Source organism: Aptenodytes forsteri, unplaced genomic scaffold, assembly GCF_000699145.1.
Source record: "Aptenodytes forsteri isolate BGI_AS27 unplaced genomic scaffold, ASM69914v1 Scaffold35, whole genome shotgun sequence".
Classification (NCBI taxonomy): Eukaryota; Metazoa; Chordata; class Aves; order Sphenisciformes; family Spheniscidae; genus Aptenodytes; species Aptenodytes forsteri.
Window position 1 is genome coordinate 1,125,311 of NW_008795334.1, and position 18,039 is coordinate 1,143,349.

Genomic DNA, 18,039 nt, shown 5'->3' on the forward strand with positions numbered 1-18,039 from the left:
CAGCCACTTGCTTTCTTATAACCAAATAGGTATCTAGTAATTATGTTTATAATTGATTCAAACTTTACATTCACAATGATACTTTGGGTTAAAAATGTGGGAAAAAAATTAACTTGTTGCAAAGCTCTATCACAAAATAAGTTTTATAGGTCAGTCTTCTGTATTTTTATGTTAATGGGGTTAACACTTTCTTAGGTTTTTCTAATATATTTTCAAATTAATATCTTAAACTTACGCAGTATGTATCCGTTTTTTACTGAAAGAAAATGCCTTATTTCTGTTAGACCTGATGTAAACATTAGGTTTATATTTCCGATTTTGATATTTATGTATGCGATCTTACACTGTTGCAATATTTAAAAATACTGTAAGCATCTTCTTATGTACAAGTGTAGCCAAAAAGTGTGTGTTTTTCTTGGCATATTTTTTACATTTTCTACATTTTCTCTTAAGTAGTAGCAAGTTTGTAGCCTGTTTAGAAAAACATAAAGTAGGAAGCCGTAGAAAAAGCAAATCCACTAAAGATCCTTTTTTGCTTTAGAAGTGATGGCAGGCTTTGGATCCTGCATTTCAAAAGCTGAATATCTGATTAAATGATCAGACTTCCAGAAGTACTGATTAGCAGTAGCTCTTGCAGTATTTGGAAAAACAGTATTAATGTATACTTTGTGTTTACAGAAAACATACAAAGTTGGGCTTTAGAACATACTATCTTATTTTTCTTAATTTTCTGTCATTGTCACCTGCAAACACATTGTAAATTTATAACTTAAATCAGATATAAATATCCCACCGTTTGTATTCTTTGTGAAAGAAAGTTAAATGCAAGGTACAGAGACCATAGTCTAAAAATAAAAAAGACTAGAAGGGGTCGTCCTGCCTCCTGAGCAGATGGAAGGGCAAAGAGATCATTTTTATATGGGTTATGACCCTTTATATATAATGCATACCAGCATTTTACCATGTACACCTCCTCTGGAAGACAAGATGACTTCTACTTGAATTGCTGTATACCCAACGTTTGTCAGCTCAGAAAACTTTCACAGATGTTAATAGCTCGTGTCAATACTGTGAGTGAATGGGCAGAAATTCATCATTGAATGTCTCTAGAAAGGACAACTGCCAGTCTTGAATCTCTCTTTTCAGTTTTTTGTACGGATCAGGCGTGGGAGCAGAGAGCTCAATGAGTATTTGTAAGCTGCTGCTTAATATGCAGAAATGCTACATCAGGAAAACGTCTGTGAAGCTTTTGTGGCCACGCCTCCTCTGTCTTGGAGTTTAGAAAATAATACTATGAAAGGCACGTCTGGAAGTTGCTTTAAACAAGTTTCCTTTTATTAGCTGACAATAACTCAAAATAACTACCTTTACTTAATAGATGCATATTATATTTTTAAATGTCTGCTCAGTACTAATCAAACAAGTAATGTAATAAATTCCATTTAATCTAAAACACAGCCTTTTGCTAGGCGTTCTTGGGGCGATACGAAATAAGTGCCATTGGTTTCTTGGTTCAGAAAATGGTGAAGGTCTACAGTAATACTCCTGCACAGTGATTAGTGTTTATCGACATTTAAACTATTGATAAGAAACTAGAAGTGGTCTGTAATAACTTTTTCTACTCTGTGTCTTGACGCAATAGATATTTAAACATGGGTCTCATCTTTTGTATGGGACTAGTCCCAGTAACTTTAGAGGTTATATTCTGAAGTATCATTCTAAATTGCAAGTGAAAACTTTGAATTTCTAATAGACTGCTAATGTGCATTATTAAGCTTGTACCGAGCCTCACACTCACATAGGATAAGCCTGTGCAGAGTCTCATACTTATTTTGAGGGGACTGTCATTACCTTATAATGATGGTTGGGATTGAGATTGATCTAGGGATTGAGAACTCCTTTGTGGATTGGTTTTGGTTTTATAATTACCATTACTGCATATACTCTTTTGTTAAACTACTCATTTTGTGAACTTCTGCAAATCTCCCTTCAACATTGGAGGGACAAAATTTTCCTATTCTTACTTTTTGTTCTGCTAGCTAGTAATAACTAGTAATAGCATAAAATAACTGTTTTATGTTAAATAAAAAAGGTTTGCAATTTAAAAAAAAATAATAATTTTTGAAGATCTGCATAGGTCATTCATGTTTCATGTAGGGGAAAATTCAAACAAAAGAGTAAAAGACCAGGACACAGAAGAAACAGATGCATGGAGTTCACATTTAAAGTTCAGTCACAGATCCTTAAATGTGGCCATTTGTAACAATTTAAGTGATACTATGTAAACAATTCAATTATACCAAGTAATTAGAGATGTTACAGCCTCTTTTTCATTCTGTAAACTTTGGATGATAGTTATCTTTTTTTTTTAATTACTTCTTTTTCCCCCCAAGCCCTTTTCATCGCACTGCTGAGTTACACACTTCCTGCTGCTCATGTCTATAACTGACATTTACCATTTTGTTCCCGATTTCCTTTGCCTGACACATCAGATGAAATGCCTGTGGTCATACTGAGACCCGCATCATGCATAACCCCATGCATAACTGCATGAGCAGGCCTTCTGTGTATATTCACACTGCTTCTGAGCTGTAGAGTTTAGGTGCTCTTGTTCAGTATGCTATGGCATACTTAACGTATGCAAACTGTACCGAGTTCAGTTTAAAACACGGACAGCAGAAGGTGATTGTGCTCATGCCCACTTTTTTGCATTATATGGTTTGAAAACTTAGAAATACAGGGATCTGCATTGAGGCACATCTCATTTTAGATGGGCTATGAATGTAAATCTTTCATTTTCAATGGAAATTTTGTAGCAATTGAACTATAAAATGGTCTGAATTTTCACTTCTCCCTCACTTAGATAGTCTAAATTACTTCTCAAGGACACCTATCTCCTGTCCTTCTGTATAGGGGTGCTGGATTAGTAATTTGAGTTGTTAGAGTAGGACCTACCCCCTTGAAGAGAAGTGGCTGAATCTGCTCCTAAATTAGAATCATGTACAACATGTCCTAAAAACTTGTTTTGCAGGTACAGCTGCCTTCATTGTCCATCATAATCAAAATGAAACACACTTGTCCATGAATAAATTTCCCACTGTGAAGCAAGAAACTGTGTGTTTCTTGTCACTGTCACTATTAATACTGTAGTGAGCTCCATAGTGTTTTTTTCATGTATGGTTACGAGTGTAATTTTCTAGGGTCCAAGGTTCAGAAGTTAGGGTAAGTGTGAGACTTACTTTCTTCCCCTCTTAGAGTTTGACCTGAGGGCTGTATTTATCCTTGCTGCTTCCCCCACACCATCGTCTCCCCGCCCCCAGATCTGCTAATTATTTTTGAGCCATAGGTGTTCTTAATGTGAACATTCAAATACTATCTTGTAAACAATAGAAAATCCATGTTTCTGCTTAGATATTAAAGATGGCTCTGTCTCTTAAAGTAGTATATCTGGTATTCCACTAAATCATAGTTTCTGCTACAGAGGGCATTGTTTTTAGCCACATTAAAAGGTTTCTTTTCCCAGCCATTTTTTTTGATAGATTCAACAAGAACTTTAGAACCCAGGGGTGCTACTAAATTTCATTTCTTCTTGGCTTGCATCTAGAGTTCTGACCAAGATTTGTTCCAGTTCCTTATTGCACTAAAACTTAACTGAAATGCCTGTAACTTGCATGCTTTCTTTGGAAGATAGTAAATGCTAAGGTTTCAGGAAGTTACTATTTTAAGTTAAAGGATTTCTTTACAATTCTACAGTAAACTGTAGCTTTCAGAGTTTAAATAGCTTGAAAATTTTAACTTAAATTCTGTAAAAAAAAACCCTGAAAGCATCAGGGTTTTTAAGGAATAAAATGATGCATAGCATTTCTGAGGGGCTTGGTAGTGACGTCATAGATGACATTCATTTGTAAACTGAAATTTTATCATAAATTTTTGCATTTCTTTAAAACAGTCATTCCAAAACATTTTCAAGTGTTGCTTGGCATCACTTGCCTTTAATAGAAGTGAATATGTGGAATAGATTCAGTACATGTATTTAGGCCTTTCTTTTTAATTTAAAGTTTTATAACATTTTGACTGTTAGATAGATCACAACAGAAAGTTAATGTTCTTTGCATATACTCCTTGGTTATGAAGGGTCAAGTATATGTCTTCTTGCAGTCTGTTCTATTTTCTTCCTAGAGAGTCATACTTTTGTTAAACTCTGTCTGAAATTACCAGCAATGAGATGTACACATACATAAATATGTGTACATACTTATATGTATACATATGTGTACATGTAAATGTACGTGTGTCCAACTATCGAGTCACATATTTTCTAGTAAAACTGTCCTTTTCCACCACCCTAAAACCTTTCAAATTAAGAATTCCAAAATCTACTCCAGTATTTGATACAAACAAGAAAAAAAATTACGGGGTCAATCACATAATAATATCTGTCCTTCACTCCTCTCTCAAGAGCTGTCTTCCTAGCCGTCTTCCTAGGTTGGGAGTAAAAGAATGTAAGAACCATGTATAATGAGAAAGTTGAAAAGAGAGAAGGCAGTTGCGGAGCACAACTTGTATCCAACAGTGGTGATGAGGTTCTGGTCTGGATTAGGTTCACACTTTCAGCTTAGTTGTAAAACATCCAAAAATTGTGCTGTTGTTGAGTGCATAATTAATTGTTCGGTAATGAACAACCGATGATGCACTCACCTCGCTCCCTCATACTCAACTACTGAGAAACTGCTGCTAATAAATGTCTTCTAAATTCATCACAGTTAAATCATAATTCCTATTTTAAAAGTCAAAAATCAAAATACACAAGTGTTTATAACAATACATATAGCATTATAAGACTTAAAAAAATTCAGTGTATTTTATATGTCTATATTGCAGCCTCTAACATTCATGATTTTTTATGCAATCTTGTTCCAATAATTGGCCACCAAAAAAAATTATTTACTTTTCATTTATTGGTTGAAGAAATAGCAATTTTAGCTGGATTTTAACTCCCCTTTTTAGTGTTAATAGTTGCCAACTTCAGGGGGTTTTCCATCTCAAAGTATTCACAAACGTGTTGAAACATTCCACAACATGATGAAAGACTGTGAGCTTGTTCGTAGAATCTGGTCACCTGGAGGTCAGCCTGGGTACATATCGATAAACATACGTATTGATTGTAGCAATTCATGCTTCCATAATAAAGTCAAATGAAACGTGAACTGTAGCAAAGTCTCTGCAAAGCAGTATCTAAACATTCACTTGAAAAACATGAGTCTTAAATTGAGTAGAATGTTGTTTAGATGATCCTAGCTTCTGTCACCTTACAGCTTATGTTTGTCACAGACAATATAGTTTCAGTGCAGCTTGTTAATAAAGATTCATCAGACATGCTTCTTCTCCACTCTGTCATTGAACTAATATAAGCATGAAGTAAGAAATAGAAGAAAGCAGTCATGCTACATGCTATACTGAAAAACATAAGAAAATGTGTCATCATGCCTTTCAAATTGTTTGATTTTTTTTTTAACCTTTTAGCAAAAAGTGATAAAACTTATGCAATGAAAGAGATCTCCAGCTGCGCCTCTGAAGTACTCTGTAGTTGAGTTAGTGCTTGTTAACTAAGCAATTGTAGTTGATTTAGTGCTCTGGTAAAGCCTCGTCCTCTCATGAGTTTCATGTATGAGGAAGGAATATTGGTACAATTTTCAGTTCTAAACTACAGCTTACTGTATGAATTCTATTAGGAGGTTTGCTAAGGATTAGAAGATGACTGCTTCTAATCTGTAGGTGTTTCCTGTGATTTTTTTTTCCACTGTTATTTCTTAGGATTTTTATTTCATTAAGAATTAAGTACAATACAAATGCAGTGAGCTAAATCACTCTTAAATACTTAACAAACATGAAATTCCCTCTGAAAATAGCTACCTCCTTGAAATGTTTTCATATTTAGATGGAATTGTTCACATATTTGACTAGATTGCCCATTATCTGTTCTGAACACAAACATATATAAAAAAAAAAAATAAAAACAACTTAAGCCATAACATCCTCAGCTGTGTTGCAAATGTGTTCTAGGGATACCCCTTTTTGTGAAGCTGGGGGGGAGGGGGGGGATCTATTAATCACACCTCACAGGACATTTGAGTAATACACGGTTCTCCTCTGTTTCAGATCTGGTTTGCTTTTGTCAACGGCTTTTCTGGACAAATTCTTTTTGAAAGATGGTGTATAGGTCTCTACAATGTGGTAAGATGATTTGTGTGTTTTCAGTTATTTTCAATCATAATCATGAAAGTTTCTTGAGTAAGCTATCTTTAAGCAAGTCCTCACCTCTAAAGTTGTGCAATATGTTTTTCTGGTTTGTTTTTTTTGTTTGGTTTTGTGGTTTCTTTAATCTATCTACTAGATGTTTACAGCAATGCCTCCACTAACTCTTGGAATATTTGAGAAATCCTGTCGAAAAGAAAACATGCTGAAATATCCAGAGTTATACAAGACTTCCCAAAATGCACTGGACTTTAATACTAAGGTAGATAAAAAAAATTAAATATAATTAAAGCAGAAATTAAGAGGAATTCAGTATGGTTATCCTTTTTGTTCTGTGCTGCTCATAATTAAAAATGGAAGGGATTTTTATAACTACTATTTCCAGTTGTCCACTTGTCTGTGAATGGTGCAAATCATATTTATCCATTCTTAGCAAGTATGGAAATGGACAGCAAGCATTTTATTTTTTTCAGCTCTGATTTTTCTTTTCTCTGCTGGTAATAAAGCTGTCTTCTATAGGCAGAAGTGATTAGACCTCTCTGTCGCTAGGCTGTATGTATTTGTACTGTTATATGGAAATGGATTACTGAAGCCTGTGGAGAAGTGTTGCGGAGGACAATAAGAACTGTCATTGGATTTGTAGGGGGAGGGACTTGGTACTATTCTTTGTCAATTTGGAGTTGTGATTTTATGGTTTAATTTTGAGTATTGGGAAAAAATATTTGGAGACAGCTAAGAATGTGTCAGGATGGATCAAAAGGAATCTGAGGCTACTTTTGGTGGGAAATGGGTGACATTCATCTTGGAGAGACTAGCACAAGAAGTAGTAAAAGAATGTAGGACTCTTTAATATATAAAATATACACAATTTCTATAGATTTGTCCATAAATAATCTCTTAAACCTAAATGAAACTTTTTCCTGAATCCGCAATTTAGTGAATGCATGATGTTTGTAAGAGTTCCTTCTGATTTTATTTGATTTTTCTAAATATAATTGAGAATTTCAAGTAATGTCATTGTATGTTGAATTTGGGGACATTTTCAATCTGTCATTGAATTAACAATGCCCCCATGTGCTGGTCTGTAGTAGATGTGCGGAGCTGATACAGCATACTTAGCTCTCATATCTGTGCCACTTGTGCTGTAAAACTGGAGTACCCCTATTTGTCTAAACTATCTTTGTTCACTGAAGCATATGAGACTTTTCTTCTTCTTCCTCAATTCATCCCTTCGCCCACAAAAACAAACCTGAAAGTTGTAAGGAAACTAGGGAAAATAGTTTCTTGTGTCACTGTGAATGCTTTACAAATATCAGACTTTTCATAGTCCATTAATACAGACATTCTTGTGTTGTGATAGTTTTAATAAATAATGTAAGTCATGGGTTACAGTTGTTGGATTTTTCTGTTATTTTAAATAAGTCTATAATATTTTCATTATTGCACAGATGTATTGTTGACTTCACTGGAAATTCTGTGGCTATTCCCATACAACACTTGCTACAAGTAAACATCTACGGAAATTCTGGGCTATTCCCATACAACACTTGCTACAAGTAAACATCTACAAACTTCCCAACTACAAAATTCCCACCTACATAAGTTGAATAGTTGGTGTTTAAGGATTTGGAAACATTACTGCCTTGAATGTTAATGCAGATGTTTGTTATGGTAAAAGGGATCAAAGGTTATGAGGTCATGACAGAGGTCAGAGGATTAGCATGTGACAATAAGAATTGGTCAGGAAAATGGAAAAGTAGAACTAATTTTTCTTGCATCCACCTGTGCTTTCTGTCAAATAAAAACTTCTGGTAATGACATAGCAAGAAGGAGAGACAAAGGTTAATGAGTAGCACAAGTTCAAATGTGCAAAGTATTGGAGTGTAAACTGGATCATACAACCTGGTGCAGTTGTATAATCTAACAAAAGACTTAGACATTGTGGAAAATGTTGTGAGGCAGGCAACTTAATTTCAATTGTTTGAACACCTTAACACTCATAATACACATCAGTTAGTTACAATAAAGGCTATGATTTTCAAAAGTGTTGTTAATGAAAAAACATGATTGCTATCCTGAAGGAAATGGGTTACATATTTTTGATTAAGTCTTTTTACAACATATTATGGACAGCATCAATAGGTTGTTTATCCTTCAACTTAATACAGTTCTTTTCAGAAGGCGTACTTTACAAATGGAAATAAGTTTGAAAGTAAAATTTGCATTATTTAGCAAATACGTTAAAGGAAGTTTAATATGATGAAGCTGTGCACTTCAAGAATGGAGCATGTAAGGAGAAATCTAAGGAAGATATTTTATTTGTCCTTTAATTCCTTTGTATGTGGAAATATGTAGGTAGGTGTATGTAAAACTCAGGTTTTGATTGTTCTACCATCCAAATTTCTTATTGCACAAAATGTGAATTATAAAAGCTAGAGTCCTTTTTAGTTCCCTACTTAGAATGTAGCAATTGTTCCAGTTGTCCAGTTTAGTTTAATTTTTCTGATGATACTCCCATATGTATACATTTTAATTTCCCTTCTGATTTGAAATTAAAAGGAGGAGATAATACACACTTTTTTTCAAAACATAAAAATAAACAAATGACCCATGAAGAGGTAAGAGGCAGAAAGTGCCTGTCAGTTGTATTACTTCACAGTGGTGGCCTCAAAGAAACACATTTTGTGAATCTAACACACGAATAGAAAGAAAGGTCAGGGTTCACAGAGCTAGTTTATTGCAAATGGTTCTCATGGATTTTCTGTTTTCCCTTAGGTTTTCTGGGTTCATTGTTTAAATGGCCTCTTCCACTCATTCATTCTGTTTTGGTTTCCACTAAAAGCCCTCCAGCATGGTAAGTATTACGAAAAATAAAAATATAAATGTTGAAAGGTATGAAATATCTAAATACCTTCTTTTTTTCTTAGGAAAGCTTTATAAATACTAACAGTTTTGTGTGATTAAATTCAAGATACCATTTCTAGAACTACAGCAGATGCAGTATATTTAAAATGTTTTATTTAAGATCTGTTTAAAAGTAGGAGTAATATTATGTATGTATGCATAAAACTATATAAATAGGTTTTAAGTAAACTGAAACAAGATGGAGAAAAAGAGATTGCTATTTAATTATGCTATTTTTTTATATAATACGCTACCATGGTAAATTCCTGCAAGATCCTAAATCATTACTGTCCCTTGCATTGTCTCTTACGTTTTGTAAGCTTTTATGGCTGATGTGTATACCTTCTCTCCTGTTACTTCAGGGGCATACTAACCCATTAGTTTACATCTATATGAGTAGGCTTGTGACAGAGGGAACTGGGACATCTTGGACAGCTCAGTCCTGTCATTCTTCTAGTTCAACTGTTGTATATGCACCGGAATTGCAGAAGGAAACGGGACAGTTGGGAGGAAAGCTGCATTAATTAGAGGAAACTTGAAAGCGTTGCTTCCAGTTTGTGGGAATGTTTGTGTGTATGGGAGCTCTCGTAGGGGTGGGATTTTGTTTTGCTTCCACTTTGTGGGAAGAAAAAAAAAGTGTACACCCTGCAGCTTTTCTGTAAAATTAGTAGTCTTCTCAGTTTCCCTGATGTAGCCAAGCAGTCTGCCCTGACATAGGGGACAGAAATAATCTCATGGACACTTTGGAACTGCTGAGACTAGATAGTGAGACGGTCACAGCTGCTTGTGCCCAAAAAGGTTAAGGGGAAAATTTCTTGCAGAGTATTTTATACTCAGTGACTTCTGATGGGTAAAGGGAAGTAGGTAGCAGCCTGTTTTCTCTGAAAGGGCACTGGATGTGAGTTCAGTGGCAGCGGTTTGCATTGGAGAGGTTTAGACAGGAGGAAAGAAGTCCCAAATGTCAATGCATACTCTAAAACCACAACCACAACCTCAAATCCAAACCAAAATCCCCGTTCAAAGTTGTAGCCAGTCTGTGTGAGAGACTTATGCGTTACATGGTGGAGAAATGTTTAATGAGTATATGTGGTGAAGCAGAATAGAGTTCATGTGTGAATGGCAAAGCTGAGATACTTGCACAAGCACTTGTGAGAGCACTGTAGTGCAGGCCTCTGGCTTACAGCCCCTGGGCTAGAACTGACCTGCTGGCAAGTGGCCTCTACAAGTCTGAATGAATTGCCTTCTGTCTTCCTCTTTCATTCTGAGAGAAAGGCCAGGTGAGTAAGGGGAGAAGAATTGGGACCTGGGGATTGTGTACGTGGTGGGTGGTATAACCAGTACCTGCCATGGGTCCAGCTGGTGCAGAGAGTTCTGCATGAAGGGAAAATGAGCGCAGGATGGGAGCTGCTGTTAATTACATCTCTGATGGCTGTCTGTGTAAAGAGGAGAGGGAAATAATGCTATTAGTTTCTTAGGGAGGAGCTGATGAGTGCCAGAGAGATCCACCAGAGAGAGGAACTTTTGAGAACAGGTCTCGGCCTCCACCTTCTCTTAGCAAAGAAGCAGCACAGGAGGATCCTGAGACGTGAAAGAAGGAATGGGAAGAATGGGGCATAGCTCAGCATAGTGCGTAAGACTGCCGAGTCCCAGCACTCTGGCTGATGAGAACAGACTTAGCTGCCTGCCTATTCTTCTGTTCTATTCTCATTATGCTCTTTACTGCTAGGTATATATTGCAAAGCAGCGGAGTGCATGTTTGAGCAGGTATTTATTAGAACATTGAAAATCAAATCTTGAAGATCATTAAAATCTATCAGAGCTCACAGTCTAGCCTTTTCTTTGAGCATTTTCTCCTGTTTACTCTTAGTCTTACTTGTCCACCTCTTTCTTGTCTGTAAGTGGAAAATTTCAAACAGCATGTGTTGTAGTAGAGTCTACCAAGAAATATGCGGTAGAGAATAGGTATGGATTTGTAAGAATTGTTTGTCAGAATTTGCTCCATGGGACCTAACCATTGTACAGTACACAAAACTAGAGTCCTTGCACTCCATCTACTGTCACGTGGCTATGAAAAGTGACAAGGACATAAATCTTCACAGAAGCTTCTTCTGATGCAACTTTGTCAACGTAACAGTAAATGGCAGAAGCCAAACTTATATGTACAAGTAAATCCACCAACTGCTCCCTCTTTTTTACAACCTTTAAAATGAGCCATGGTCTCAGCTTTGTTTTTGGGCTTCCAGAGCTCTTGTAGTCCTTTGTGGTGTGCTAGTCTGTCCAGGGAGAAAGTTAAATCAGGGAAATTGCACGAATGCAACCAGTATCACTAGAGCTAAGGAGGCAGCCATTGTGAGCTCCTTATCTTGGACTGGGAGAGGGCTAGGTTAAGGAGGACTATTTGCAAGCATTTTTATTCTATTTTTTGTGTGAACTTTCACCTGCTGTCTGTTCCAGAATATCAATAAATAGAACTTTTTTTTCTGTGATAAACTGGCCTCACAGGTCCTGAAAAGCTTTTAGAACAGAGCACTCTTCATCCACAACTAAAATGAATTTCACTTCAAGCGTGTGTAAAGGTGATACGAAGGCTGGAGAAACACTCAACACAAACATACTTAATTAGCAGCATTTAATATACCGTATGCTAGCTGAGGATAGTGGAAAAATAAGTGTTTTCAACTACAGACCATTTTTAGCAGCTTGTCACCCTCCTCTGGCCAGCCCAATCAGAGGAGTTTTAAACCCATCCCCACCCCCAAAAAAAAACCCCAAACACCTTTATTCTTCTCTTTCTCCAAACATAGCTTTTTAAAAACATCATTCCTTATGCTCTCTCAGCATTAGTAGGTTTTATTTTTCTTTTTTTTGTCTTCTACTTTTATCCTTCCTTACTGTGTCCACAGTATTTTGAGATCTCTTTATATGATGGCAATATCCCAGTGATTAGAATCTCTATAGCAAAGTAAGTGTTCTGGTTTAGTTGCAGTATAGGAACAATCTTGAGTGCTAAAAGCATTTCTAAACTGAATACGTAAAAATTTAGCAAGCTCAATACTTCTAACTGAGAACGAGGAATTCCCTCTACATAGATCAGTTGTGTGTTGTCCCATGTCTGCCAAGAACTTTCACAGAACTGGGATCAGAAAAGCCCATGCTCTAGCAATAGTCATACAATAAGTTCTGTTAAATAAGCATAAATGCACTGCTTCAGAATTCTGAACTTAAGAACCACATTAAATGTGATTTTTATGCAAATGCAACTCTTTAGGGCACTGACTTTTTGCATAAATGCTGTGTGTGTGTATCCATATGTGCAAAATGGATCCACAGATTTGAGTTGGGTAAATTTTGAAAATGTTATGAATAACAAGCATCTCAAGAATTAAAATTGACAGTATTTTATATTTTTACTTAAACTGAATCTCAGAAATACAGATAAGAGCAAAGATAAGTTTCTATACCAAAAATATCCAGAATCAGTGAAAATCTGACTCTCTAAGCTTTCTGTTTACTTATATGTTACAATCAGTGTACACTATAGCTATTATATTTCCTATTTTTCTGAAGGTAAGATACTGTATCTCTGATCTTAAAAGTCACTGTAACTGAATTATTACTGAATACAATATTACTGATATTGGTATATGATGTTACAAAAAGCTCCTGTTTCTAGGTAATTCCTGAAGTCACTTCAAGTTTTAAAGGACCGAAAATTATAAAAGTAATAATCTCTACTGTTCAATACAGTTTAAGGTGAAATCTGCTGTTAGTACCCTGTAGGAAGTGCTACAATCTCTTTTGTACCAAAAATAAGATTTTATATATATATATATATATATATATATAGTGCTATTGTGGATATTTAAATGTTTTTAAGTGCTTTTATTTTTATCACTGTTTCTTTCTCCAGGTACTGTATTTGGCAATGGTAAAACTTCAGATTACCTGCTCCTGGGGAACACTGTATACACTGTAAGTATTCCTACAGCTATCTGGTGCTCTATCAGCTGACTATCTATATTGGCTCTATCTTTAACTCTTAAAGAGTTGTGGGTTTATTATTATTTATAATTCTCTACATAGAATACTTTATTCATTGTTGTGCCTTAAGAATAAGAAATGGCACTTGAATGACTCTGAGAAGCTTTGAAGTGTATTTTGCTTTCTAATTCCAGTTTTTGAAACAAAGCAGTTTAATAAAGGTGCAGAAGATACATCTGTCCTTTACTGGAAACTGTCCATTTTTTAAATAATGGGAATTGTAATTCCCTAATTAGCATGCCTTAAATTACCTTAATTTAAGGTAAGTTTCTGCATTGGAGAAATCCCAGGTTATTGGATATGGAACTGGTTCATGGACCTGTGAAGATAACAAATCTGTTCTCCCTCTCTTTTTTTATCATGGAGCTTTGAAAGAGGGATAGAGCCACACGGAACCAAGATTTGTGGGATGCCTCTTTGGGGACAACCAAACTGGCAGAATTACACCTGACCCACACCTAACAGTAATCTTTTGTTACTCTTGTAGATATTAGTCATTACTGGGTTTTTTCTTTTAATCTTTTATCTCCTAGAATAAATTAATGAAGCTAAATACCTGTTTTTCACTTGCTGGGTATCAGTTACCCAACAGATGAGGGTTTTCCAAGATCTCTCTTAGAAGCAAAATTAGACTTGTGTTAACTCTCCTCTGTTCTTCAACATTAAGAGTTTAATTAATTTTTCAACTTCCTGTTGGTGGCAGATACAAAAAAGAAATAAATTCTTCCATCAAGATAAGGGGGCTGTAATACAAATACAAATTCACATCAAAATCGATTTCTTTAGGGAATAGGGAAACATAACTGAAATAAAAGCAAAGTATTCTAGAATACATTGTAGTCCTTTGAGAATGTAGCTACTGTCAACATCTCCTATGTATGAGAGAACATTTTGAATAGTGTTTTCTGGTCAGCTAACCAGAAAGGTTAAAGAGCACAAAGGGCCGAGTAACCACAGTCCATTTGGTGTATTTCCTACTGGAAAGTTAAAATAAAATGTTTCTTCTGCCAGTCCGTACATGGACTTTAAACTGGTTCTTTCAGGCACATGGAAAAATTGTTTGTTCACACATTCTCTTAAAAATGTATTTGCTCTACGCTTCTGTTTCTGTGTTCCAAAAGCCAAGCACAGCATGTTTTGTCAGCAGTAGTCACATATGATCATGCAATCTATCATATGATGAACTGATCTCCATTAGAGATGGATGGGTCTACAGTACTTCTGTATCTTACAGTACTTACAGTAACTTACGGTACTGCAGAAATCTGAGTATCATCTGTGACATCAGCTGACTCACAAACATCAAAGCCTGCATTTTTAGATTTGCAGCAACATTTTCCACCACCTTCAGAAATTAGTTAATTTCTGATACTTTCAATATAGTAACCTGGAGCTACTCATTACTCTTTGTCAAGCTGTATCCATAAATGATAAAACAGAGGTCACAGTGCAATTGTTCTGTCACCTTCTACAACTGGTTTTCAAGTAGGAGAGCTGAAACTCCACCATCTTAAGAGGCTAATTGCTTGCTACTAACCTGCAGAATGGCCAAGAATTTCCCAAGAAAACATTATTTCACCATTGTAAGTCCAGACAACCTGCTTTTTCATTTGTTTTCCAGATTCTCCACTTTCCTTCACTTCAGATTGAAAATCTGGGGAGGGATGGGGGTTGCAATTGATGTATTCCTGCTCTTGCACAAGAATTCAAGGAGATCTGGAGCACACATGAAGATTTGAGAGACTTTCAAAATTGGGGGGGGGGGGGGTTTTTTTTTTAATTTTAAAAAAAAATTTTGTGCATGTGAAGTGATGTGCACTGACAGTTGCTAGTCATTGTCTTGAAATACCAAAATCATGAGGCTAAGGTACTTCTCATTCTTCCTACTGCTTTTAATCTGTTTTTAGGAAGTGTACATTCATCACTTGCGCAAAAGTCAGTAGTAAAGGGATTCAGAAATTATAATTCTGGAGCACACATGAAGATTTGAGAGACTTTCAAAATTGGGGGGGGGGGGGGTTTTTTTTTTAATTTTAAAAAAAAATTCTGTGCATGTGAAGTGATGTGCACTGACAGTTGCTAGTCATTGTCTTGAAATACCAAAATCATGAGGCTAAGGTACTTCTCATTCTTCCTACTGCTTTTAATCTGTTTTTAGGAAGTGTACATTCATCACTTGCGCAAAAGTCAGTAGTAAAGGGATTCAGAAATTATAATACAGTTTCTTTAGATCCACAAAGAAAGTCAGGAATGCGCACTGATTAATATCATGTCCTGGAATTATTTCTTCAAACATAAATTTCAAATAGGAGTAGAGTGCCATGAAAATATTTGTACGACCATTCTTGAGAGGTCTTTTTAAAAAAGTTCAGTGCTTTATACAGAATACCAGTTTGATTTCTTGTTTCCTGGGTAGGATTCAGTAAGCTGTTGTTAGTTTGGATCAAGGGGAGGAGGGAGCAATAAAACCCAAATTCTTCAGTAAGCCACTGTGTGTAGTTGGTAACTTTGTTAGGGGAATCAGTTAAGATGCAAGGAGGGTATACATTCACATAGTCTATGTCTCCCTTTATAGAGACCTGCAGTGTTTGTTTTGTGTCTACTTTTTGTCTATGCAATGAGAATTCTTGATCTGATTCTAAAGAAGGATGTTTTCTTTTCTTATGACTGACTCAAAAGTAGCAAGCAAGTGTACCAGATGAGTATTTTTTTTTGCCATCCATTTTTTTCACTCATCCAAATATAGCACCAGAACTGGATAGACTAAGTGAATTATAATGCTCATCATGGTCCTTAATTTTCTTCTAATTAGATTTCACACATGTTTTAGATAATGGAATTGTAGTGCTGTGATTTTTTTTGTCCTTTATAATGCAACAGTAGTTGAAATGGGAGATTCCAGTATTAAAAGCATAAACTTATAGCTAGGGTGAAAGCTTTCTGGCAGGATTTGTATCCTTCTGTGCACCAGACATAGTGAAAGACTTGTCAAATATATTTAACCAGTTATCTTCAGCTTCTGTTTGAAGTACATTTTTTCTGAGTTTCTGAGGCTCCTTGAAGTTCAACCACAAACTCACATCATTGCTGCCAACACGGCCAACAAACTAGAGTTTAAACTATAGCTGTTAAGTTGGAGTTTGGTCTTTGTGACTCAGTTTTTCAGCCTCATGTTCTTCCGGTTGCCCGTAAAGCAAAACTAGTGATACATAGTCACATGTGAGTTACAAAATGTAATAACTATTTCTTTGCTAAACAGACAACTTCTTTGTGTTGAATTTCAAAGGAAGGAGACAAACAACTTTCCTGAATCAAGTAGCCCTTGCTGTGGGATTATAAACTTTCTACTACTGCTCATCTCTAAACTAAAATGGAGTATGTCCTACAGGACAATAACATGATGTTTTCAGAGACTGCTCCATAAAAAGGGTAAAGATAAGAAAAGAGTAAAGATGAGAGGGAAGAATGAAAATGACATAACAGATTCATTCAACGTGTTATTTTGTATGCAGAACATAGGTGTTAGGCTGCCAACATTTAACTCTCTGTTTTTTCAGGGTTTGGTGAAGGTGATTCATTTACTAACAAAGTACAATGAAGTAAACAAAACTTTTTCCTTTTTTTTTTTTTAAATGCAGACTAGTGTAAGCTTGATCAATTACAAGTTTTCAGCCCAGCATCTAGATCTTCTAAACCTGTCTTCATGTAGAAAGTAGTAGTCATCCTCTCCATAGCTAGGGGGTCTGCCATCTCTACTGAAGTGAACTATTATTTTTCATGAACCTTTCTGTGTAACCAAAATACCATTGATAAAGAAGCTAACGACGCAGTAAGAGCCAGACTTGCAGAGTTCTAGGAGGCTAGGGAAATGTTTAAGATTTCTAATGCAAAAGAAGAGGTTTCCAAATCAAATGAGTGGAGATTATTAATGGAAGCTAATAATTCTTAGTGTTATATTACCAGCTCATTACTGGGGTGTATCTTTAAATCTGCTAGTGTCATTTTACGGTGGTCATTTCAAAGGGGCACTTAAGCTTCCGATCTAAGTGCACACACAAAAAAAGAGGAAAAATACAGCTAGCTGTGGTCTAAAAGAATTTCACTTTGGGGCTGCTCAGAGTCCTACGTTTTTGGGGGAGCAGATTCTATTAAAGCAGAAGAGCTCCTCCATAGCTTCTGCAGGTCCATAGAAATTATTGCCTTCTGCTTTACGAACTTTAGTTTGGATCCTATTGCACAACTAGGTGCATTGACACGCAGAGTACTTTGTTGAGTATTACTAAGGAAATCACATTTAAATTGAATAGATTGATTATCCTTTCCGATATTTCATTTGTGCAAGTAAACATGAAGTATGAAAATCATTAAACTTTTTCTTCTGTTCTCCTAAAAGTTCAACGAAACTAATCAATTCTGTATGTTAAGTAATATTCCCATACTAAATAAGAGTCTTCTCTCTCCCCCCCGCCCCGTTCTCTCTCAAGTTTGTGGTTCTAACTGTGTGTTTGAAGGCTGGATTAGAGACCTCATATTGGACTTTGGTAAGCAAATGTCTTTACTATATTCTCAAATGTTCTATAAAATATGATGGATGAATAATTGTATTATTTTCTTCTTATTTTTTGTATTACGCCCTTACAGTTTGTCAGCCCTGTCCACAGTATCAAACTAAACTCTGGTTACTGTGTGGAAAGACAGAATATCCACATACAAAAAATAATGCTCAGTATTGAAAAACAGGACGTTGGGATAAGGCCCAAAGTAATCCTTAAACTAGAAAAATCAAATTACTCTGAGCTGATTGTAATTGAACTTAAATTGGCTTAAAATGCAGTAATA

At 35.7% G+C, this 18,039-nt stretch overlaps 1 protein-coding gene across 1 annotated transcript in view; it reads left to right on the forward strand.

The window, feature by feature from the left end:
* Window positions 1–18,039, forward strand: part of ATP8A1 (ATPase phospholipid transporting 8A1) — a 113,821-nt gene that overhangs the window by 72,219 nt on the left and 23,563 nt on the right. Inside the window, 5 exon segments of the mRNA XM_009280163.1 lie at window positions 6,160–6,234; window positions 6,395–6,517; window positions 9,031–9,109; window positions 13,070–13,131; window positions 17,685–17,741. Coding sequence (XP_009278438.1) covers window positions 6,160–6,234; window positions 6,395–6,517; window positions 9,031–9,109; window positions 13,070–13,131; window positions 17,685–17,741 — 396 coding nt within the window.